The sequence below is a fragment of the Triplophysa dalaica genome, chromosome 23 (genome assembly GCF_015846415.1).
Source record: "Triplophysa dalaica isolate WHDGS20190420 chromosome 23, ASM1584641v1, whole genome shotgun sequence".
In the NCBI taxonomy this organism is placed as follows: domain Eukaryota; kingdom Metazoa; phylum Chordata; class Actinopteri; order Cypriniformes; family Nemacheilidae; genus Triplophysa; species Triplophysa dalaica.
The window spans coordinates 9,482,794-9,509,613 of NC_079564.1; the positions used below are offsets into that span (position 1 = coordinate 9,482,794).

At 38.3% G+C, this 26,820-nt stretch overlaps 1 protein-coding gene across 4 annotated transcripts in view; it reads right to left on the reverse strand.

The window, feature by feature from the left end:
* The window catches only part of fam49bb (family with sequence similarity 49 member Bb), a 45,706-nt gene that overhangs the window by 8,376 nt on the left and 10,510 nt on the right, over positions 1-26,820 (reverse strand). For 2 of the 4 annotated variants that reach the window (XM_056737900.1, XM_056737899.1), the window contains exons 2-5: positions 19,873-19,953; positions 5,691-5,773; positions 2,410-2,531; positions 1,645-1,750 (exon numbers count right to left, since the gene is read on the reverse strand). In XM_056737900.1, the coding sequence (XP_056593878.1) occupies positions 1,645-1,750; positions 2,410-2,531; positions 5,691-5,763 (301 nt within the window). In that variant the 5' untranslated portion in view covers positions 5,764-5,773; positions 19,873-19,953. Of the gene's footprint in view, positions 1-1,644; positions 1,751-2,409; positions 2,532-5,690; positions 5,774-19,872; positions 19,954-20,172; positions 20,382-26,820 lie in introns of those variants that run through there. The other 2 variants (XM_056737901.1, XM_056737902.1) reach the window with 2 other exon arrangements.

Consider the following 26,820-nt stretch of genomic DNA (forward strand, 5'->3'; position numbering starts at 1 on the left):
AAACATACACTCAATGACAAAATCATAACCGGACACATATCTTTCAGGGTTGTGCGGCGAATGAACTGAGAATATCGTTTGCATTTCGGAATTTGAATTGAGGTAGCAAATACAGAATTGAATGTTCATTAAAGGGACAGGCCACCCCAAAATAAAAAAAACTGTAATACATGATTGTCATCATTTATTAACCCTCAAGATTTTCGCATCTGTATACATTTCTGTTCTGATCAACACAGAGAAAGATATTTGGAAGAATGCTTGTAAGCAAACTGTTCTTGGACCCCGTTGACTACCAAATGAGATGGGTAGTCAAAAGTGCCCCAGAAGTGTTTGCTGTCCTACATTCTTCCAAATATCTTCTTTTGTGCTCAACAAAACGAAGACACTTATAAAGCATTGTAGTCAATGGACTTTAATGTATTGTACTTTACTTTTTCTTTTTAATTTATTAAATGCATTCATTGTTAATCTTTCTCCTCTATTTTCCAAGCACGTCATTGTCAAACTCCTCACGGTGTTGAATCCGCGTGTCTCTTAGTCACTTTGTGAAGCCGTCAACAACTATAACACCCCAAACTGACTGGATATACACCGATCGGGTCACGGTCAGGACAGAACACTACACGCCAGGCAGTCAGAGCAGTTTGGCGAAGCACATCAAGCATGAGCGCTCGCGCCAAAAGCCGTTTTAGTGTTCTGGAGCGGAAAGCGCGGGAAAGCTGAATGACCTTGTTCGGCTGGTTACATAACGCGCGACAGACGACCGGCGTGGGGTGTGCAGTCATTGACTACACATTTAAAAGCCATTACAGAGATTTAAAACTTTGGGCTTCGGGGCAAGACAAAACCCAATTCGATCCGGTCAGTCTTATTCAGTGCCGCGTCTAGATCAGCTGCTAATGCTAATGAAGCATGGTGGCCTATGAAGTACTTAAGATGTTTATTAGCTCAAAGGTAGTGACTGTGTTGTTTCTATCCATGTGTCAGTGGACGGTTCACAACATTGATGGGTTTGAACTGTCTATTCATCAGCAGTTTCTGTTTACAGAGCTGTTATGAAAGGACCAGCTGTGGTGCCTCCCCGGGGCCGCTCAGGTGTTTGTACACAATGTTTCAGTGCGCGTGTTTAATGTGTCAGATGCATACAGTTTAGAAAACTGAATGAAATGGATACCATTTACTGATGTGAAATGGTTGGCCGCAGCACATTTAAAGCAACAGTTCACTAAAAATTACATTTGAAGTTCTAATTTGTGTAGTTTGGAAATTCAATGCAAATATCAACGATAAGATGAAAAAGGTTTTTAATAAGGTTTTCATCATACAGGTCAAATGTCAATATTTTTTGGTTTAAATACCCATGTGAAGTCTCTCATAAAGTTTTTAAAGGATTTGTTTGTGTTCTTAAATGCATCATTTAATATAATCAGATAAGTGGATTGTCACATCCATTTTTTATATTTCAAGTTTTGACTAAAATCGTCACATCAATACCTCTTGAATTTATAAAATGTTTCTCAAATTTCTTATTGTGTCTCAGAAAAATGTTGGTTTAAAAAGAAATGGCATGTATACATAACAGAAGGGTATAATATGGTTTAAACGTTTTTTCATAACCACTTTTATTAAACAAAAATGTACCTAATCTCTGTGAAAACTCGTAGAACTTCTTCAGTTTGCCTACAAGTGGCACTACAGCAGCCCACGCCTGGTCTTGTAACGCCTCATCATTGGGATTCTGGATTGCCTACAAAAAAATCATAATATTAAAATAACACAACATCTGGAGAGTTCTAAACACACAGTCAAGACAGGACGTCATATTTTATTACAGAGTGAGTTTGTGTTAGAATTGTGTATGTAGGAGGTTTTGAACTTGTGTTTTTTTCAGTAAAGGGTAGCAATTTGCGGATGTAAATGATGTGAGGATTTTGGTTTATTCGTTTTGCGTTCCACTATGACACCGGACAAAACATCCACTCAATGTTTACTTTTGGTGCCTCAGCGCGCTCTTGAGTTCAGTGTTCAAATAAATGCGGCTCACTCAAATAATTACTGAGTGTTCTGACATAAAAAGAAATGTGCCACATCCTTTTGAGTGACTTACAAAAAGGAAATCAAAAACATTCACTTTCTTTCTGCACAGGACAACTCTCCATGGCAACTGTCTCTGTATAGCAACAGTATCCGTGGTAACAGCATCAATCACCCTGACACTCGTAGTGAACCGTGATTGAACAAAATACAGAATTTCAATCACACAAGCGCAAAATGTAAGATGTTTTAAGCCTCATAAGTTGCCCCTTTCTACTTATTTTGTGCAAATATGTGCATTAAGAGTACAGTATTACATGAAATCAGACATTTCTCTGTATTTTTCTTGATATCATAAGAACACGTGTGTACCTCTCGTATCCCTTGCCCGGCGCCTTTATACGCCTGTAGTTCGTCGAGTATTCCCAACGCATCCTTTAGGACAACATCCACTTCCTCCCACGTCTCCTGCTCGGCTTCTGTGGGCCGGGCATCTGGCGAGAGAGTGAAAGAAAAAAGGAAATGAATGGAGGAGCTTCAAGGTCTTTAATCAAATGGTATTTTAAGGTCACCTCAGTGTTCGACATATTAAGAGCAAATGTTCTGCATAAATGCTACTCATGAATGTGATCTGAGCGTTCATCCTTACGGAATAACATCACAGATCAAAAATAAAAGGAAAGAACAAAGAAACTTTGAATCTACTGACACTGTTTTACACACCATTCAACCGTGTTAAGGGTGCTGATACTATATCTACTATTAACTACATAGTATAACATTTGGGTGACCTTTCACATGTAAAGCAAAAGAAGCATTCCAATTGGCTACTGGTGACTAAAACTGTGCACACAAAATTATAAATTCTATCAACCCAATGATTTTTCTGCATTGTACGCTGAGAATAAAAGAATGTTCAGGATCATCTTTCTTATAGTTTTGTTTTGTGCCGGCTCATGTCTAGAAGCGTCAAAATGTCCCCGGTGTAAATTCATGAATGTGTCAAATGTTAACAGCAACAATGTTTATGAGATTGTCGAGAAGCTTGCATACTTTTAAGAATTTAAGTTTGTGATCAATCCTTTTGCAACTGATGGAAACACGACAGCTGGCTCGTTCAGACGGCTGTGTTGTTTCCAAGCGGACTCTTAAAAGCGCGGCATGCACGTCTGCCGGAAATCCTGAGAAATTCAACCAATCAGATGAAGATTTTGAACTTGCTGAAGTGTTTCCAGAAAAGTGTGCCTAATGCATCAGACGTTCAGCCAATGGTCTTTTAAGGTCTTTTTAGCTAATACATTTTAATTCAGTCTGTCCCAGATGTTCTTGACTACTTTCTTTTACTTTTATGATTTTTTACCTTTGTCAATGTATAGAAAAAAAACAGTGTCAAACTTTTGCCAAGGATCTCTTTTCGTGTTTTTATTTTCATTTAATTTTTGGGTGAAATATTGGTAACACTATACAATCTGGTGCTATTTGTTAATAATTAGTTAAAGGGGTCATGTTACACAGCGAAAACTAATAATATCTCTTGTTTTAGATGTAATGTAATGTGTATTCCCGATTTAAGGTTCAAAAACGCTGTATTTTTAAGACACCGTGCATGTTTGTATCTCCTCTTAGCCCTTCCTCTCTGAAACACCCAGGTTTTTTACAAACCTCATTGGTCTGAAAAGTGAGGTGTGCTATGATTGGCCACTTAACTAGTGCGTAGTGATTGGTCGAATACTGCAAGCCTGTGAAGAAAATGTAGCGCCTCTTACCATATTTGGAACATCAGTATCCAAAGCAATTGTACTGACAGGAAAACCCACCTTACTCGCGTCTACATAAGGGCGGTCTTAGTCAAATCATACCACGAACTGATGTAGATTTGTGGGGGTGTGGTTACACAAGGTGTTTCGGGCAGGTCTGGGTGAGCGTTCGCTTTTTGATGGAATGCATCTTTTGTTTCCGACACTTTAATTTTTGCAATTTTACGTGTCTAATACATGCATGGGCAACTTATAACCATAGACTGTATAAAATATGGACGTAGTGTCCGTGACATCACCTGCAGTTTGTCAAGAGTACAAATTAAGCCTAGGCGAAGGCGCTCATCGCCATCTTGGCATTGCGCATCACTCCCGGATAATCGGAAATGGGCAAAAAGGCGGGACGTGGACCGAGCTGAGCCGCCCGGTTTTGTGAAACCAATTGTCACTCCAGTGGCAACGCACCTAATTTTCAGAATATAAAGGCTTAATAGAAGTAAAACGGGTGAGTAATAAAATATTCATGGGGAAAAAATTAGCTTTCTAGACCAGAATATTTTTTTTGAACCAAGCTGTTTTTTCTGCTGTAAAGTTGCCCAATGAGATTCTGCTCTCTTCTGGAGCCAGTCTCTAGCGGCAAGTCGATAAATTGCAATTAAAAATACACAGAGAAATGCATTAGCTAACAAAGTTCAGAGGTAAAAAATGTGGTTTGATCCCAGGGGATTGCACATACCTATGTATAAATGTGTAGAATAATGCAATGTAAGTCGCTTTGGATAAAAGCGTCTGCCAAATGCGTAAATGTAAATATTAGTTTATGCACCATGAACTAACATGAATAACTGTATTTACATTAGCTAACATTATCAAGGATGAAGAAATGCTGAAAAACAAAATTGTTTATTGTTAACTAATGCATTTACTACTGTTAACAAATAGCAACTTATTGTAAAGTGTTACCGAAATATCACTGAAACAGTGCCTGATGGGAGTTTAGAGAGCATGTGACTCACAACTCCACAGCTGTTTTCATATGTTTAAAAGGCAGAGTGTGGAATTTTAAATGGTGGAAACTTCAGGCCCACATCTAAAGAGAAACCTCAATGAGACATTGCCAACTTTAAACTACAGCTACAGCAATTTACGAAATTAAGAGCCACCTCCTTTCACACAACACACTCAAAGGCCACACATTAAGAGTCTTGTTTAGCTCACACGTATGTGATACAGTGTTTTCAGCTCTATTACTCTCGTACTGCTTCGCTCTCCCGCTCTTTCTATGAATTTTACATAACCGTCGCACAGATCTCTTAGGATCTTTAGAGGTCAACCTGATTCATGGTGCAACAATTTAAACTCAACTCCATATCATCCCCAGTGTTTCTCCAGAAGATCTGCAAAGCGGCTAAAAAAGGAGGCAAACACTGCCTGGGTGGAGATGTTCTGCGGGAAGGGGTAATAAAAGCCTGGAAACTTTTGTTTTCCACTCTCTCAACACTCTATGTATTCTTTGCTTTGGTTCATTCACCTTCCTTGCTCTGAAATGAACCTTTGGCCCAAACAAATGAGATGGCAGCAGATTATGTGTGCTTCACAAACTGTTCCCAAGGGAAAGGGAGTTTAAGATGGTATCAAGTCCCAAACTTGAGATATACACCACTAGTGCATCCAAGGGGAACTGGCATTTTATATGGCGAGCGGGAAATGACCTACGCCAAGTCTCTCAGAATTCAATTTTATGGTTCTGTGCACAAAAATTCCAACATCAGACATGCGAGATAGACTCTTCCTCTAAAGCAACGTATTGTCAGATACATTTTGAGAATGGAAGATTGTTTACAGATGCACTGAAGATAACTGAAGAAGGTTAAGCAGGTGGGAGGAAAATCTTACTTTCGAAATCGAGGAAAAAGTTGGGCTCCTGCGCAAGATCTGTGCATGTCAAGACTTTAAGGAGGTTCCCCATGACAACGTACCTGAAACAGAGAGAGAGGGATAAAGGTTAAATAAAAACGATTTGAAATGATACATGACAGATTCTGGTGGAGATATGTGGGTGGCAATTTCATGACCTAATCATGGGGGTACTAATCTGCTCTTATCAGTCAAGAAAGCATCTCCCTTGTTCCCTTTACCCCACAGTTTTCACTCTCCAGACGCAGTGGTTTTCCTGTGCAAGGCCCGTGCCTCCAGATGTCAGGTTGAAGCCCCCCTCCCTCCCTCGGCACACACAAAGAGTTACGAGAATCCATGTGCTTTGGTGACAAATTCCAACTGTGCATGTCATGCCTGCCGCTTACGTTCAGTTCCCTATTGAGGGGCCCTAGCATTTCAAGTCAAGATTAAGGAAGTAGACTAGAGGGTAAAAACCCCAACAATACACTTGGGTAAACAGTGTGTCAACAGTATCTTTTGCATTTCTAGTTTCAGCAAATAACAGTAGCCAGGTTTCCATTACAGATTTGTGAAAACGTCAGCGATATTTTATAAACGTCGATTAAGATCACAGAAGAGGAGCAGCGCCAGATGGCCAATATCAAATAACACTGTTAGTCGGCAGCGTAGATAAAAAACCATAAACAACAAATAAGAACATGTCGATTAAAAAATATTTGCGGAATGACAGCGTTTTCACTTAAGAATGTTATGCGATTTAAGCATTATTCTTCTTCTCGCTATAAGTCAATCTGGCCATACTTCTTCGTATTAGGCTTTGCGGCAGGATGGGAACCAACTTTAGAAGTGCATAGTGCAAAGATTGAAGAGAAATTTCCCTATATTATTAAATTAACTCACTATTCCTAATAAATCTTCATACTGCATTCATTTGTTTCCCTACATTTGAGCCATAATATATGACATTATTTAATGGGATAGTTCACCCCAAAATAAAAATTCTCTCATCGTTCCAAATCTGTATACATTTCTTTGTTCAAGTAAACACAGAGAAAGATATTCGGAAGAATTCTTGTAAACAAACCAAACAGCCACCATTAACTACGATAGTAGGAAAAATTACTTTATATGTTTTTTATTTTGTTGAAGAATGTAGGACAGCAAACATTACTGGGGCACTTTTGACAACCATTGTATTTTTTGTTCTATGATAGTCAATCTGCTTAGTTACAAGAATTCGTCCAAATATCTTTGGCTGTGTTCAACCAAACAAAGAAATGTATACAGGTTTGGAACAACTCGAAAGTGAGAAATTTATGACAGAAGTTTTGGGTGAACTGTTCCTTTAATGTAATTCCTTACATGCTATCTTTCCAAATGTTCTCCCCAAACATACAGCGAATGGTGTGACTTTATTGTACGCCATGGGACTTGTAAATGCGACAAAAGTTGTATTGCATTTTTGTGTATTATGCCTTTATCGTATAGCCTGAAAAAAACACCTCACGCTAGCATGAAAACGTTTTTGCCATATATGTGAGTTTTGCGAAATTGAAGTGTTTCCATTGGGCTATTTCAATTTGCGCATATTTAAGGGTAATGGCAACGCAGCAAGTGAAGCCATTGGGACAGACGTGAGATCAAAGGTTCAAACAGGTCTTCCATAAATGCAAACATTAAAAAAGTCAGGTTCACTGCAGTATTATTTATTTTCCTTCCTACTTAAAAAAATAAAACGATCCAATGTACCAAAATATGTGGACATCCTCTCATAACACTCACAATGGACAGCGTTCTTGCTCCAGTCCACCCAGGATATTTACGAAACCTGTGCTTCAAAAACAGGTCATTGTGACCGCCCACATTTATACATCAACGTCTCTTCAGTATTCAGCAGCTTGACCTGTCCTCATGAAACCACAGTTTGAGATGCTGTCAATCAAAATAAGAGGTCATAGCATCCCTTTTAAGTCTCAAAGTTGCAATGCCATGAACTAGGTACCTAACCATCTGAAAACAAGCTATAGAGGAAAAACATCTTAAAAAATACACAGTAAAAACACCAGACCAGCCACTTGAACTTGCCTTTACTAAAACTCAGAATTCTTCATAAAAGCAACAGAGAAACGTTTCAAAGTCCAACAGAATGAAAGAGATAAAAACCTGAAAGAGAGAGATCGACCCTCCTAAACCTCGATACGAATGACACTCGTATCACATCATCAGTCCTTTAGTGTCAACATCTAGCAGGTGAGAGCGAAACACTATTTATTAAATAACAAACAGCTACACAAATCCACACAGTGTGGTTACATTAACTATTGTTTATTTATATGCCATCTGCATCATACAAAAAGGCTGATCGACCTATTAAAAGAAAGCCTTTTGTTTACATTCAGCTCATAGAAGCAGATGATGGAAGAGACCGAACGCAAACGAGAGGGAGAGGTCATTCTAGGCCATACAAACAGCAGTGCATTACCCATAATGCCTCTGGCAAGAAGGGAGAGGGGGTATAAGTACACATGCATGAGCATGCAGGCGACTAGATGTGGGTCACAGACTTCTTTGTGTGCGAGTGTTATATAATCATGGCTGACGGTAAGATGGGACACTAAAAGAAATGCAAATCTAGAAAGCGCAGGATAAACAGTCACGCCTACGCTCATGTAATTACAATGAATGTGAGTGTAGCTCGTATTTGCAGGTGAACATTAAAGTGAATTATGTTGGCAGTTGGGTTTCATTTACCTGTAAGCAGTATTAGGAATAAAAATATCAAGAGTAGCCTACTATTAATGTTACATAAAAACAATCATATTTTATTACAGTACTGTGCAAAAGTCCTACGGATGTCGGTATTTTCAAACCAAAAAATGGTTTTAAACAGCTATTTATATTAACATTTATATCTCTTGCTGTATTGTGTCAGTACAAAATATCAGTTTACAGATCCCTTTTATCATTATTTGTAATAATCCAGAGAGGATGGAGTCAGAGAGCACAGGCAGTGTGACATCATCACGCCCGCCAATAATTGAAATCATAATATAAACATTATGTTCTTTCATCATTTACTCACCGTCATATCATTCCAAACATGTATGTCTTTATTTTTTCTTCAGAACACTTAAGAAGATATTTTGAAGAATGTTGGTAACCAAACAACACTGAACCCCAGTGACTTTCATTGTATGATCACAAAACAACATTTCTCAAAATATCTTCTTTTGTGTTCCACATAGAGTCATATACAGGGTTTGAACAACATGAAGGAGAAAAAATGGATGAACTATCCTCTCAGGCTATGTTTTGGAATACTGGTCAAAATCCCAAGTGTATGAACTCCTGTACACGCCAGTACAGACCAGCAACCTGGAGAGACAGAATGAAGAGAGTAACATACACGAGGGGCGACAGAAGACAGCCTGATGACGGCTGGAGAGTCAAGATGTGAACAAGCAGACAGGTGAATAGACCGATAGAAAGAGAGTGTTTCTGAAAGTGAACGTAGAGACATAAATCGTGAGAGACTTGACGAGGAGTGACGCAGGTAAGGTTGCATACAGGTAAGGCTCTGAACCTTGTCTCTAGATCAGGTTCAGGAAGTTGCTGACAGTAAGATCACAGATCAAAAGTATTCTAACACACAGTGACAGATCACAGATCTGTCCAAGCTCTTTCTGAGAGAGACAATCCAGATGGACACAAGTGAGGTCCAGGGACAGGTTAAAGCCACTCTGAGGATCATCTGGAGGTCTGGGTTTAGCGGAGTTCAGGATTAGAGTTCAAGGTCAGGAGATTGTTCACTTGCAAACAGCTGGACTAAAGAGCAAAATTACACATTTGTTTAGGTGTGTCAGACCAGCATATAATATATCGTATAAATGAATTATTGGACATAAAAAAACTCAAACTAGTGACGATCAACAGCCAAGAAAGGAAATACTGTATTATTACAGGATTTTGCTCTCAATACAAGTAAAGCCACAAAAGGATTTTTGGCATTATGAGAGTTTTCACCCACAACACCGTATAAGCTGTCAAGCAATTTGTTAAAACCACCCAGAACACCTTAGCAACTGAACAGCACCACCCTGGCAACCGGCCAGAACACCACTTACATTTTCTTTAGTAAATCTCTAATTTAAGGGCTGTATATTACAGCTCCCATCTGTACCGCATTGTGGATACTTGTTCACTGTTGGAAAGTTACTTGGAGTAAATCTGACCTGAATCCAAGTCATGCCAACGCGTGCCCGCTGCTCTAAAGTGTGCCAGCCTGATATCCCACCCAACTGCTCCCTCAAACCATTCCAGGGCTCATTCCAAGGACAGCCATGTCAAAACACTCATATATGTGCAGAGACAAGATTTAAAGTCAAATTGATAAAATAAAATAACACAAGATACATTTTACAATTAAATAAGGGAGAATGTATATCGGTGCTAGTATTCACACCCCAAAAACTTCTTACACCAACAACCGGCTACATGGACCCACTAAGGTAAGAGTGACGCCTACAGAGGTGCAGATACATTTATCAACGGTGCATTTGCCTCTTAGCTTCATGCACAGCGACCCCAAAGGGTCCACGCGAGCTCCCCTCACAAGCTCTTTCGACGGAGGAGAGGCTCTGACCTGGTTGTTTTCTTTTGGAAGCCCCCTACTGGGAGATTGCGTGCTGGAGGAGAAGAGCTATGGTGGGATATGGGATAGGAGGGGGGCAGGGGGATTGTCTAAGCCCGCTGGGCACTTACGATTCACTATCGCATCCTGATTGGCTGCACGCAAGTCCTCCTGCACTCCACTGTATCCATGGAGTCGAAAAAAGCTGGTGCTACCAAAAACACACCGTCAGCCAATCAGAAGACGGGCGGGGGGGTAGGATGAGGGCACTGGAGCAGTAGTCCGACTTAAAAGCTTGCGCACGAATACATGAATAGCGATGAGGTAATGCGTCAAAAACACACAACAAGCTGATTAATGACGAATTTTGTGAACATTTGACAACCCTGTTTGGAATATTACAATGCATCATATCAAAGGTATGAATTGAGTGGTACTGATGATAGTAACCAAAGCAGACGGAAACTTGCAAAATATAGAGTTCTATTTCATTTAATTTATAAATCACTAAATTATGAGATGTGTTTCATTAGAACGCAGTAACATGTTGTTTTCAAATCCATACACAGTGATGTATATCCATGAGATGCATCACCAGTGCCCTCATTAATGCAAAATAAAAATAGAAACAAATAGTGGAAATTGATGGAGTACTGGAATTCTGCAGGAGCACTGCAGCATGGGAATCCACGTGCTTGGCTATACTACGCTATCGCTCCGGCACTATAGGGAAAAAAACAACAAACCCTCCCTCGTACCCTCCGTCACACGGACACGGCCGTGGAGTGGCTAACCGGCTGCTGGGAGCTTCGAGGGGGAGGGCAGCGAGTGTGTTTTTGTTTGTGTGCTTATTTGAGTGAATGCAATAATCCACTTACGCGTGCGATAAAGCGTGCAAAATTGTGTAAAATTGAACTAATGGTAAAATAAATAAAGCTAGCGTATTTTAATAAAGTAAGCACTTAGAATTTATTCAAACATAATTTTCTAAAATGACTTCCAAACACATAAGCAAGTGTGCTTTAAACTGAGATTTATTGACACAAGTGTCGTTTACACAAATGGCAGAGAATGCAAAGCGGCGCGCTGAGCAAGTACGAGCAATCGGTGTGTGTGTGATGCATCATACAGTGTCAGTCTCCCGCAGCCTCAAATCCCTGTCTGCAGTTTTAAACTTGACCTAAATTTCCTGGGGCGTGCCGCCACATCGCATTAGCTGAGTCCCTGTGCTCCGGTCCCGCCTGGAACTCTGACACTCGACCAATCAGCAATATACAGAGGAAGCGAATATCCTTCATTTACCCCTAAAACTGGCACACACCTCATCGATGACCTCCCTGACCCCACCCAGACGAGGTGACGGATTATTAAAATGAAGCGTGCGTAGTTTGATGAATTGCAGGTGCGGGGTGCTTGTTTGTTTGTGATTTCTAGCTCCGCCCACACTGACCACATTGAAGTAAACAGCCACTGTGATGTCCTATTTTGCCATGTTGTGGTAAAGTCAAAACAAACTGCACGATAACCAATGAGGAAGCAGGGATTTTGAAGGATGGTGGTGTTTGGTGCTGACGGTTTGACTGTTACCGCAACAACAACACAGTCAAATAGCAACTGTGACTCTTTACATAAACTACTTTTTCATGTCAGCAATTTAATGAGCAGTATTTTAGTTCTTCGAGTCGCCTCATGCATTACAATGTGATTCTCTCTCTCTCTCTCTCTCTCTCTCTATATATATATATATACAGTATTTAAATAATTTACAAGTAGGTAGTGCTGTATGTAGATTCAGTGCAGAATTTTTGGTTAATCTCTCCTACAATAGGACCTCTTGGGCTACACTGTACCACTCACGATCAAAGCTAGAAACCATGGCAACCGAATATGGCAAAGCCAAAACAGGGCACCTCATCTGAAATGAGGGAGAAGGAATTTTAAGCCGCCGATGTTTAAAACGTTCAAAGTCTGTTTAATCAACAAACACGCAACGCTTTCAGGTGCCGCTAAGATTATTGTAATCTTTCAAAGGTCTTTTTTTGTCAAGCCTTGAACGAGATTGCCTTAAGAAAGATTATCGTTCACAACACAGAATGCAGTGACAGAACTTCATGTTTTCCTGCTTTCAAGCGTTTTTTATGTCACAACCGGCACACATGCCAACGCATTAACATACACACCATTCATTTTTATACTACAACAGCTGAAACTTTTGGGTTGGTAGTGCATTGCAATAGCAGCGCAAAGGGGTTTTATTCCGAGAAAAAAAACACACATCATGCTAAGAATGTATATAATAAATAAATGCATAAATAAACCTTTTTATTTGTCTTATGTAATTTGCTGCGAAGGTCTATAAAAGCTTTTGGTGCAGAGCTACAGAAGGTTTAGTCTGTGCATACAGATCAAACAGATGCTGCGACCCTCAAACCCACTTGGGGACACACTTGTACAATCTGATACGAATAAGCACACTTTTTTGATGGCTTGCTATCAGATCCAACATTTGTGACACATATTTGTACTCAGCATCATAAAAAATGTCAAAGGCTCGTTGCATCTTTCCAAATTCCTGATTCAATGCGAGTCTTTAGCATGCAGAAAGACTGTTCATGCTGAGCGTGAGGGGTGGGGCGCTGTCAAACTAAGATGGGATTTTTTGGGGGGTATATGTCATGCAGTAGGTTTGCGCTAGGCAGCAGATTACTTTTTAAGCATAGAGCGCCCTCTGCTGACAGTGGTCGTATACACAGAGGGCCACTCCCTAATCTCTGAGGCTGCTAAAGATGACAGAAATATACTACATTACAATTATGCTAAAAAATTATCAATTTGTTTTTAAATAATTACAACGTATATAATAAATAGGTTGCATTTAGCATTTTGAGACTGAAAAATATTGAAGGGTTAAGAATCATCTAATATTAGGAGAATTAACAAGTAAGTCAATAGAGAAAACTAGGATCATTTCTTAAATTTCAAATCATTTTTCAAGTCAACATGAAATTGATTCACAACCCACTATACTTATGTAATGTCACATTTCTGAGTGATAAAAAAACCAACTTCATCAATTTTATATCCTCCCTCATTTGTAAGTTATATTGAATAAAAGTGACAATAAAAAATGAAGAACAAAACGGGTCTATTAAGAATAAGACAATTAGACCTGGAGCCAGTTTACAGATATGAAGAACCACTTCTGAAACACCAAAACCAAAAGACTGAGGAGATTTTCTCTAGTGCACTTTAACTACTGGCTACATTTAAGGTTTAAGAAGGTCTGCATAACTTCCAGCAGCGGTCTAAAATGATTTCTAAAAACTTCAAAAGTTCAACATTATATCTGGCTAGATGACATCAGCCATGACGTTTTAAAGTTGAAGAGATAACCTTTTTCCATAATTGTTTTAGTTTCAAAGACCTGGAAAGGGCATTGAGAACTTGTAGTGACGCTAACCATTAAGACCACAGAGTTTGAAACATGTAAAACATAACGTGTAGATGTTTAACAGAGAATTATTTTGCCCCTGACCTGTGTGCATGAACACCATCCTTAAAAAATGTGTGCCTGTGGTATTCATGGGCGATAAGTGCAGTGTGCATAAGATACAGTCAAAATGAAAGGGGAGAAAACCCAATAAATATTTAACTAATCCTTCCCCTCCCTTCCGCTGCATCAACATGTCTATGAGAGCAGTGTGCTGACTGCCTCACAAAATACATTGACATTCATCTCATGTTTACAAGATGTCTCATAAACCTTAATGTTGTTTCATAAAAGCACAGCTATTGCCAAATGTTAGATGGAAACCGGATCATTTTCTAATATTGAAATACAAATGTATCCAGATTTAGCCTCCTCCCCAGCTGCTGTTTAAGATTGCTTTATTTACAAGTCTTTCTACCACAAGTGTAAAGTCAAGAGTCACCTATTCATTTCACAGATGATGCCATCGTTTTCCAGTCTGATTCAGTTCAGGTTTTCAGTAACTAAAATAAATTAAAAACTGGTGGAAAGGCATAAAACACAACCAATTGTGTTCACATACTGTACTATAAATTGGGAGACGGTTCCACCTGCTGTACAAAATAAGCAATACCACTGCGCTCTGACACTGTTGCACTACACCACTTTAACATAAACACACACCACCTGTGTCAACTTAAGTTTAGTAACACCAGGTCAGAAAAACCACATTAGACCAAATAGTCAGTTTCTATTTTAGTGGATACAAACCAGTATATAAAAAGTTACTATAATTTCACGGTAGATAAAACAAGCAGTTTTGTGATTTACCCATTGCCTTTATAAAACTAACAATACTATTATAACAGCCTTTTCTTACTTCAAAGAGTAATACGACTGGCTTTATAGTGATTATTTTTGTCTAACAGGTAGGGGTGTGCGATATGACGATATTAGATCGTGAACGATTAAAATGACTGCACGATCCACTTTTTCGGGAAAATCGTTAAATCGTCCTATATAGTAGTGTTCTATAGAATTCGTCCACATACTTGCGATAGATTGCGCCATGTTAACAAGCTCGTATACGTTGCTTGTGAATTCAGTAAGATTAAGTGACGCGGTCAGTGAAGATGGAGGGAAACACGGAGGACTTGGTCCCTAAAAAAAATTCTACATCAGTAATATTGAAATGGTTTGGGTTTTCTCCAACTGACACGGCCCAAACAACAGTTATTTGCAAATGTGGCAATGATAAGATTCGAGCGTCGTAATGCAACACAACGAACCTTTTTAACCACCTCAAAATAAAAGGGACTGAAAGAGTATGCCGACAGTCAAATTATAAAGGGATCCCACGCGAGTAAATCAGGTACAACCAAGCATACGGAAACTAAAAGGCTTAAACAACGACTTTAGCGAAAGAACCATTTGAGATAAAAAACTACGTATCCGTATGACAGAATGAACAAGCGCTGGAAAGATGTCACTGACGCGGTCGCATTTTACCTGGCCAAAGACATGATTCCCATAAAGACTGTGGAAAATGAGGGCTTTAAAAAACTGCTCAAAGTCGTAGATCCACGTTACGAAATACCCAGCCAAAAATATTTATCCTCCACGCCCATTCCACAGCTTTACTCCGAGTGCCGCAACAAGATGAAAGACAAAATTCAAAATGTAAAGTTTTTTGCTAACAGCTGATTTATGGTCTTGCATTAAATATTAACTTGATTAAAATATTCTTCAAAATATAAATGGTAAAGAGTATATTTTTATATGGGGACTTAGTTTGGCTGTATTGAAGCCCCTTTAATTTGCAAAATAGTCTTAAAACCAACTTGAAGAAGAACCGCGATAAAATCGTAAATCGTGATCTATCTGGAAAAAATCGTGATTTGAATTTTTTTCTAGATCGCCCACCCCTACTAACAGGCAATAAAATATAAAATAAAATATAAAAATGGAGAGACTCAAAACATATTTAGGACATTATATTTTGACATATTAGCAAATGGGTCATAAAGTTTTGCCCTGCCAATCATAATGCACATTCCCAGATTAGGGCTGTTAGATCTGATTTTTTTAAGTTGATTACGATTCCAATTGCTGGTTTGGGAATCGAAATAATCAATTACAAGAATCGATTCCTAGCTGCTGTTTTTGATTCCTGCTCAATTCCATGTCTTGCTCCAGATTTTAATTTACTTTAAAAAAATACAAATATTTTATGCAATACCATTTTCAAAGCTGTCACTTTTTACATTTATTAATTGTTTATTGTTTCTATAACAAAATCCTTAACCTAATATGTTGATCTTCTCCTGCAATTCCAATGTATCATTAATAAAATCATTAATCATGTAATTTACTAGCCATTTTCAAAAATAAAGCACAGGTCAAAGTACTATTTTTAATATTAAGTTATTCTTTTCTGAGACATACCGTACTTATCGGTAGAGTAACAGAAGATTGTCCGTTTACAGTGCTTCTGAAAAGCAAACTTATATGATTTGTTAAATGAGTGCATACATGTATTTATATCTGAATTGTGTGTGCAAACAAAGCTTTGCTTTTATGGACGCAGAATATTTTATGTCATTCCACAGCGCTAGATTTCATCCATCAGTTTTTTTCTGAAATCTTCACTGTTTTAAACAAGAAACTAATGTGATTTAGTTGACCAATGACATCAGCTAAGGGGCGGGGCTTGTGCTTATGTAGGTCTTAAAGAGAGGTTGATTCCTTTAATGCAGTGGTTCTCAAACTTTTTTGGCTTAAGTACCCCTTTTTATGATTTTTTCAAGCCAATTACCCCTTAACCAGACAACAACATTGTACCTTAAAATTTAGTGAAATCAAGAGTCAAACAGTTATTATATCTAAATGTTTTCATAAAATTTTTATGCATCTTTGTGTAGTCCTGATTTCATATAAAAATACTATTATCATAATTTTTGGATTTTCATTATGTAATCCTAAATGTCAGTTTCTCTCACGAACCGCAAAGTACCCCTGGGGGTAAGGGTACCCCCATTTGAGAACCACTCCATTAATGGAAGTGATTCGACTCTCAATTCTCAATGCCTTGGAATCGATTCCCAGCCCTATCCCGGATAATAAAAAACAAGTTGTCAAGTCAGCAACACACGTTTACTTATAACCAGAAACAGTATTTCCAATATTCTCAATAATTTAATATACTAACTCGTATAAAAATGATTAAACTTTAGTTACTTACTTTAGTTTTTGATAAAAGGAATATTGCATGACGTTTTCAGGCACTTGAAAACAATCACAAGTGAATCATACAGTTATCCCCAACAACAAATCGCTTGGAGAAATCGTCAAAATCCCATTAAACTGAAGAATCCTCTTGAAGGGGCAATATTCGGTATAACCAGACAGTGGCAGTATTGGCTGACATGCAGGGGAGGGGCTGACGCTCTCAAAATATGACCTCAGGCTGCACTTCTATACCAATATAATCCATCATCTCCTCTCAAAAGTACAAGGCGTTTTCATTGGCTTGCAGTCACAAGATCTAGAATAATCCAAACGCATCTCTAGTAACACACTGCATCATGAAACCCTGTCTGTCTGTGTGTGTTTATGCAATAGCTTTTAGCTTACAGAGAGATGTCAGATACAAAGGTGTGTCCTTTATTTCAAAGTGGGAAATGTGAACCAGCTTGACATTGTATCCATGGGAACAAAGGATAAATAAACATGGGTGCCTAGGGGCAAAAACAAGAAAATTAATAGAAAGCAATAAAGAGTCACAAGGGTGGAGGCATGGCGTCATCTAAAATGAAATTTTCGGACATTTAAAACAATAATAAATATTTCATTGTAATTCAATTACATTTATACCCCATCTTTTAAATGTGTTGGTGATGTTTTAACTCAAAATCAAAAGAACAAAATGCAAAACTATGTAGTTTTAATACATGATTAAAAAATATATATTGCAGTATTTCACAGCGGGGAGGAAACTTTATGTGTTTCTGTGGGTTGAAATACCAGACATTAGTTTTAATGTTTTTACAAGTCTTGAAATGAAAGCAGTTTAAAATGCCTTTCGTATTAAGTTCTGTAATATTTCTAGAAGCTCTAGAAGTCCTAGTCCTCTTTTTCCATCTTATCAAGATAATGTATTTATGATGTACAGTGAGCTTTGCTGTGCATCCTGAAGGCTGGGGCACTTCCAGGGCCCATTGTAAGAGACAACAAAACAGCTTTTCGTTTGGTTTCAGATGACTCTCTATCATGCATATAAATGGGGCCACCTTCCATAAACTCTGACCCAGCGATTACATAAGCCGTCATCCTAGAGGAACAGGAAGCTTCGTTGCTCAAGTCCTCTTTATGTCCCACAATGCCATTCACTTCTGCTATGGCTGTGTTACACAATCTGGGTTCGCATCTCTACACTAAGAGGGGAAAAGTATTTTTCTCTTTTATAGAAGTCTAAAACAACTGTGAAGGAGAATTGGTAAAGAAGTCTACATAATCTATTAAAAACATTATGTACACTTCTGGGAAAAGAGCTCATTATTTAGTGTTCGCAGTGAAAGTACATGACTAAAACAAACTCTCTAAGCAATTAAAATTCTGCCTGAAGAAAATTATAAAACAATAAAAAAAGAATCCAAAGCTCTTTGGATTCTTGTTTAAACCGATTGCAAATGCTAAAAGGAATGATGAACACAAAGACTGCTGCACCTGCAACACATCAACAGCCATAAGGGCAGGAAGACTCTACATACCAAAACATTAATGAAGAATGTCCCACACCCCAATCCAACAAAATCAGATGATAGCTTAGGCTCGGTAAAGATATCAGAAAAATTCAGACTTGAAAACTACACTAGAGAGACATGCTTATAAAGGAGGAATACAGCAAAACACAAATTATTAAGCAAACTTCATGCCGGTTACCAATAGCATCTTTTACCACAGATGTGTTGTAACTGGTCAAATGTTGAACAATAACATCACAGAAGCTGTAATATGTGATTTTAGTTTTTAAACATAAAATATGATAGAGTTCTTCTGTAAATGCTTGTGACATCACAGTTTATATAGCACGTTGTTTGACTGTAACTGTATATGAAGCAGTGACATCATAACAATAATAGTAAAGGGAGAATTTTACTTCTGCGTCGTACCTACGCCATAGGCAACGCACCGGTTTTCATTTATATCTGTGCGCTGTTGTCAACGTCCACAGGCAATAGCCACTAGGTATCAGTGTCGACAGGCAATAGCCACTAGGTATCAGTGTCCACAGGCATGTTGCTTGTGTAACCAAGACAAAAACTGAAGCAGAAGCGGTTCGTGGTCGCTATTATATCTGAAACATTAAGCAGTGGTAGAGCCCAAGTAAGAAGTCACTTTTGAAACTTGTGTGGTTAAATACAGAAAAACATGTAATTTTTTTTTTACTGAAGGGAGGTGGTTCAAGCAGACCAATACAATTTTTGGAGAGGTGCGCGTCAGACTACGGTATAGGATAGGCGTCTCTGCATAGGCTACGGCATAGGTCGGACGCATAATTAAAAAAAACCTCTTAAGAACTCTCATCACAACTAATAGTAAGAAACCAGAAAGTAATGACATCACAACTAAAACTAAAAAAACTAAGATGTAATGACATCACAATTAGTACTAAGAAAGTAAGAGTTAATGACATCACAACTAATACTAAGAAACTAAAAACTAATGACGTCACAACTAATAGTAAGAAACCAGAAAGTAATTACATCACAACTAATAGTAAGAAACAAGAGACTAATGACATCACAACAAATGTTAAGAAACCAGAAAGTAATGACATCAGAACTTATAGTGAGAAACAAGAAACTAATGACATCACAACTAACAGTAGGAAGCTAGAAACTAATGACATCATAACTAATACTAAGACACTAGAAATGAATGACATCCCAACTAAGAGTAAGAAACTAGAAACTAATTTCTAATTTGAATAGAACAGTGACTTTACAAGAGCTTTAGTAAAATAACTTCACTGCAACTAAAATGCATTTGTATGTGCTGTATGTGATAGAGATTCTTACCAACAGAAGGTCAGAGGTGTCAGACGTGAGGCCTAACCAGGCGCTCGACCGAGGTCGTAGTCCTGCCGAAATACAAACAGTCTGCAAACAGATGAGAGGCGGAGAGAGAGTGAAAAAAACGAAAAGATAGTCAGTCTTGTAAAAACCACTAACAAAATGCAAATTCAAAAGATTAAGTTCACTGCTACAGTCCCGATCGACGGCTCTCAAACAACATTTCCCTATTTTAATTCCCCTTCATGTTTTTTACAACCTTTCTCCCCACTATAACATCATCTAAACCCCTGAATGAGATCTCACCCTATTTTTTTCTGGAAGGCAATTCAACCGGTTTAAGTTCCTGACTTGATTTAGACTTCCTTCAAGTAAATCTGGCCAATTATACCAAACTACACTATAGCCTGAACTCTTATCATTTGTCCTTTACCACCAAAACAGTGTTCGTATGCCATCAAATAAAACAGTGTTTATTTAATATTCATTACGATTTAATATTCAACCCAGCTTTCAGTACATCTTTCTGTAGTGCCTGTGTCTGCACAAATGATCTGGTGGTGAGGTGTGGGAGGTGCTCTGGCCACTTCCTCTTGTGCAACACTTCCTCCCATTCACAGCAGACTTCAGCTTCCCATTGTGTTGACTTCACCCTCATTTTACTTTACTCTGCACTGCGGTTGGATAGATGCATGATCATTTATTTGACCACCTATTCCTTGCATCAAATATGTTTCTTCTTGTAAACATGGCTTTGTAGACTGCACTTGTTGTTAGCTTATTGACAACATAAAATGCTCCCTTCCTTTGTAGAGCAGTTTGTCCGTTTAGGGCTACTGTAGAAACAACATGGCGAATTACATGTAAGGGGACGCATGGTGTATGTAGATAGAAATAGCTCAGTCTAAGGTAATAAAACATAACGCTCCCTACTTTATACAGCTCTGAAGAGATAGTTATGTATATTATATTGAATTCCGCAATAGATTTAAAAAATGACACACTGGACCTTTAAGGTAGAATGGCAGTGTTGTGTAAAAACGCAGTCGCATGACATTTTTGACCGACCAAATTATTTTCATAATGTTCTGAACATCTGGCTTCTTCTGTCATCGCCTGCGTCCTTCCTCATAACACTGCTAATGGAAATCAGAATTGAAACCAGTGCTATTCGAATTCCTTACGATTTCCTTCCCTGCAGCTATCACACACAAAACCCCAACATCTTGATAAGTAAACTAAAAATGTAAAAATAATGTCACTACAAGGACACTTAATTCAGTCTGTATTCACAGTTTGAATCTACGTTAAAGTTTTACAGTGCTCCGACCAGTGTGAAAGGCCGACATGACTGATAAAAAAACATGACTATACCTAAAATGTTGACCAAACCAAGCAAACTGCAAATTCCTGACAGTGTGTAATGTTACTCTGTTAAATACACTTTGCTGGACAGCTTTTGGCCATCAGGTCAGATTTCAAAAGCAGTTAAAATTCTGCTTGAACAAGTGTCACATTTCCTTGAGAGGGGACATTATTTCATCCTCATCAAACGCAATGGGTCACGAGATGGGGCTTCAAAGCGGTTTCTGAAGTTCCTAAACGGCCTTGAAACACGATTTCTCAAATTTTTCACGTCTCTTCAGTCATGTTGTCAAGGTTTCAAATCAGTCGAACGTGAAATCCCAACATTTGGCCTTATGCAAGTGCATAAAATTGCTCAATAGGAATTCAACCTGAGAAAAATGGATTGCATGTTTATCAAACAGTGATGTATGACACAGCTGTTCCGTAACACACATTGGTTTAGCGTTGTTAATCTTTAATTTAACAGAACCCAACATAGATATGAAATAGATTCAGATTAGCTGGACATCGATGTTGCATTACATTTTCCAAACAAACCATCAATAGAAGATAACATAACTGAATCCTCGGCAGACAAAGAGATGGAATTCTGTGAAGGGAAGGCAGCTCAGCAGCAGAGGGACTTTTTATCAAACAGTTTAACATCTACTCTCAAGAGATGACACAAAAGACTACGATGTCTTTCGCGGCTATGTAATAACCTCAACATAACTGACCAGAGATTTTATAATCAATCAAAATCCAGGGATTGATACCAAACTTCAGTCTACAAACCTTTAGTTGCATACACAAATGACTGCCCACTAAAGCACTATTAAAAAGGATAAAAGCTAAAAAACGAAAAGAGGTAAAAGATCAGTTGGTTGATGATGACCATCTCGATTCATCGCGCTTTTTCTGGTGCATGGAAGAGATTGCCAAGGGGCGTTGGTTAAGTGTAGTAGCCTAGTCCTGTGCTGTCGGAAATGTAGCCTAGTCCAACAAAAACACATCAAGGATGTTACATTTTAACTGTGCCTGCATGGTCACACATTAAGAGGCAAGAACATTTACTTCTGTTTTATGCGGATGCATGTGGCAGCGCTCATGTTTGTTATGGGTTTTCCATCATCTTGAATAGGGCTGCAGAACACGCAATATCCTGCTTAATAATGCAACATGCAATAATGATAATGCTGCAAGTTTGCAAATCTTACTGAAGAACATTAAATATGTTTAACTGAAAATTATAACCAACATGTTGTTTTACCTTCTCACATATAAATCAGCCTAAAACTTTTTGCAGAATCAGTTATTCCAGACCAGTGCGATATGCATATCGCGACAAGCACATTTGTGATTTTCAATCATTTTTACATATTTTGAAAGAACATAAATAGTCACAAATTCAGGGATTTTTACAAACAAAGGTGCATTGCTAAAAAGATACTTTCGGGTTGCAACTTGGCTGCGGAAAAAAATGAACAGAAAGGAGTACTAAGGTTATTTAAGCGTGCTGATGTTTGTTGACCCACAATGTTTCAGATAAACCAGGCATCCAGCACAATCCGAATGTTATCCAACATCTGTTCGGAATTCCTAGAACTGAGTTCCTAACAAGGTTGATGTGAAAGAGCAGAAGTCTGCAGTACTGCAGCCGCTGCAATTAGCAGAGCAGTGAGAAATGCTTGAGTGCAATCAGATCCATCAGCTGCCCATTGTGTTAATGCTGCTAAAGCATGCGCTTCTCTGCAGGACAACTGCACCACAATACACTGAAAATCATTCAACATGACTAATGCACATCATGCTCTGGGAACTGAGTGTGGATTGAATTTTCCCCTACATGTACTAAATGCAACCTATAAACTGTGTAATATATCTACTATACTGTAAAAATAATGCTGTCGTGTCCAAATGCAGAATATATGTACAATACAGTCATGAGAATTTGATGTGATGTGACATCAGTCATCTATGCCGTACGTGATCTCATCACTGGCCCCAGTTATTCTCATTAAAATGCTTTGATGTCATGCCTTTTCTGATGATGTAACCAAAGCAGATGGAGAAATTGTTATTTTACCAATAATATTATGGCATATTTTTTCACGATTCTATTCAAATGTTCCGGCTTGCTCAACTATGTCACGTTTCAGAGATCATGCTGTCTGTTCACACCCAAAGAGAATCCTACTGATAGATGTTCTCTTTTTTTCCAGTTTTCCATCAGGGCATTGAATGAATCATGTTCATTACTGCATAAACTCATTGCTGTGCATGACTTTATAATCATGTCTTGATTAAACCTTGAAATGCTGTGTTACTATGGCAGCTGTTGAGATCTCAATGACTGACACCCCGAAGTGCGTAATGAGAATTCAGAACTCAGAAACACAGAACGTCACCACGGCAACAGCTCGGACCCCGTGCTGTGAGGGGCTGGAGCTCACGGGGAGAGGATGGAAATGACAGAGTCTTTAATTTGGCGAAGTGCGGCTTCTTACTTTGAAAACAGACTGGTTTACGCAAGAATCACAATGTAAATGTTACCGATTACATGCGGCAACGGACAATTCATTAGCAAAATATACTACAGCACGTGATGGCAAGTGATGTTATTGTTAGTTTTGTTTGCTTTGCTCATGCATTATTATTATTTGTGAAGAGGTAAACATGTGAAATCAGGGTTTTTCCTGAATAGAGAAATTGTAGGTGGCCACCTCCTTCAAATGTAGTGCCGCCTCAGGGAGTCTTCACAGGAAATGCTGCGTACAATTAACAGAGTGTCATTTGTAATTGCAGTTATGACATTAAGCCACAATGGAGCCGCTGTTTCGTTATTAGCACACTGAGGAGCTAAAAAGAATTGCAGAACAAGAGCTGGCTGTGTTCCACGGCTGTTTGTTTTGCATCAAAGTACATTTCATTTCTTAATTTTCTTAAAGTAACATGATGTACATCATTGTAATGTCTTTAGCTGTGCAGTTGGACCGTTGAATCAGTTTATACTGTAAACAGCGAGTTCGCCAATATGAATCCACATTGTGTTCAGAACGACTCGCACACGACTGACTCATTTGAACCGATTCATTTAAACTATTGAACTTTTCAGTCACTGGTGAATACAGAGATCATTGAATCATTCAAAGTGAACTACAGAGAATGCAAGATGTGAATGAGCTTTGCTCATTTAGTAAGACTGGTTAATTCAGTTGGCTATTGTGGGCTGAGAAGTTAGTTGAAAATATTAAAAAAGCTTTATTTGATAAAAAAAAAAACATTTCTATTTTGTTGAATAAATGTAATGTTTCTCACAACTTAATAATTGTCATGTTTATCTAATCTAATAAGAACTTTTAATAAGTCAAACTCAAAGTCACTATGGTTAAGCCACTTAAAGGTACAGTAGGCCCACGTGTGTGTACAAGATCAGGATGGCACCACCTCCGCCTCATTTTTAGCAAGGAAAAACCACGCAAATTCCACAAAATATGTATTTTTTATTGCATCAAAAACTAACCGCTAAGCCACACCTCCAACAGAAGCAGCTCGATTTTTGGTACTTTGGTACTCCATGTTATCAAAACCTATATTACTTTCTTTCTTCGGTAGAACACAAAAGAAGATATTTTGAAGAATGTTGGTTACCAAACAACATTGGCTCCCAATAACTAGAAACCACTAATACATTTCTCAAAATAACAACTTATCACAGTTTTGTTTCTGTAGACACCATAAAGGGTGTATGTATTGTACCTGGGTCTATACTCACTGTTAGTATTAAAGAACCCATCACAGAGCTTGTCTAAAAGACAACAAATGTTAGGCAAACTGAGTGCAGGTTGAGTCATCTAACAACATTCCTCGCTGCCATCTCAACCCCTGTATTTACCCCCACACCCTACTGCACTGTTTGCCCTGTCCTACACAAATGCAAATCGGAGGCAGAGAGATAGGTTGCTGTCAGGACTAAAGCAGTAAAATAAGACAGGAGGATGGGCTGGAGAGAAGCAGTTGACAAAAGCAAGATCAAAAACAATCAGTCTATATTGTGTCCACGTGACCAACATACAGACCCCTCATATACAATACAGTATCGTTTTTATTAACATTCACTTTCAAGTGTTATTTTACAATTGTGGCCACACAGACACCTATTTAAACAATTATTATTTCTAGTCAAATGTGGTTGGAAGACATCTGGATTTACCCCTGGTACTTTGTTATACACAGGGTATTTTGAGATGTATCCAAGATATATCTAATGAAATTGAAATGTTACACTCAAAACCAAGAAGACCTTCTTTTAAACAACTAGAGCAATTGGTTTAATCCAAACTGTAATTTCTGTAAAACTAATATTTAGTCAAATGATAATAATATGGTGATGCAGTATGAAACCTGACTGGGTGGTCAAAACCCATGACACAATCTGGATGGGCGGGTATATTTAAATTTGAGGCTACAAAGATGAAGACCAATAAACATGATGTTTCAGTCTTTTAAAAGGATAGTTCACCCAAAAATGTAAATTCTGTCAACATTTACTTACCCACAAGTTGTTCCAAACCTGAATAAATGTCTTTGTTTTGATGAACACAAAGAAAGATATTTGGAAGAATGCTAGCAACTGACTTTTAAGGGGCACCATTGACTACCATAGCAGATTTTTATTTATCATTTTTGTTCTGTTGAACACAAAAGAAAATATTACAAACAGTTCTGAGGCACCTTTGACAACCATTAATGGTAGTCAATTGTGCCCCAGAAATCTCAGCTGCTAACATTCTTCCAGATTTATTCCTCTGTTTTCAACAGAACAAAAAAATGATACCAGTTTGGAGGTTGAATAATTCAGGAAAAACATTTTGGGTGAACTATCCCTTTAAAAAGCAATTAAACCTAATCTGAGATCAGTAGGTAGGTCAACACTTGCATATGAGTATTTAACTTGTGTTATTAAAAAGGGAGTGTAGTGCTGTCATACTGGAGACACGTGTGATATTTCAGGAGTACAGTGAACTGTGTCTTTAAGGTAGAAAAATAAATGCAAAGATCTAACTAAGTCCCTAACATGGCTGCGGTTGGTTAACATCAGAAGAGTACATTTTCTTTTGGAGTAAAAGGAAAATGTTAAGCCCCTGAGGTAGACTAGATACAGTAAAATCAGTCCATGCCTTACCACTGAATGGTCATAAGGTGACTAATCAGACAAGCTTGACTCACATCCTGGTTTTAACACAGACTCTGAATTTGCCCCTCAAACCAAACAAATTCATTACATACATTACTATTGGGGACTTCACTGGAATAAACTACTGTTCTCTCTATTGTGGGCACTATTTACAACCATTTCTCTCTCTGTAACCCTTCTGCTTGACTGAAGATTGGCATGTTAAAGGCAACAGATGGATATTGTATGGTTTCCTTCCCAACTGTTGCCAAGTCATCTGTGCCTGTTGCCCGGTTCAGCCATCCTCGCCATGACGACGACTGGGTGCGGAAACAGTGGGTTGACAATTTATGTGGAGTGTCAAAGTGACACAAATGAAGTGAAATCTGAAAATGGCCTTCTTGATACCAAACAATAAAGTTACATATGGA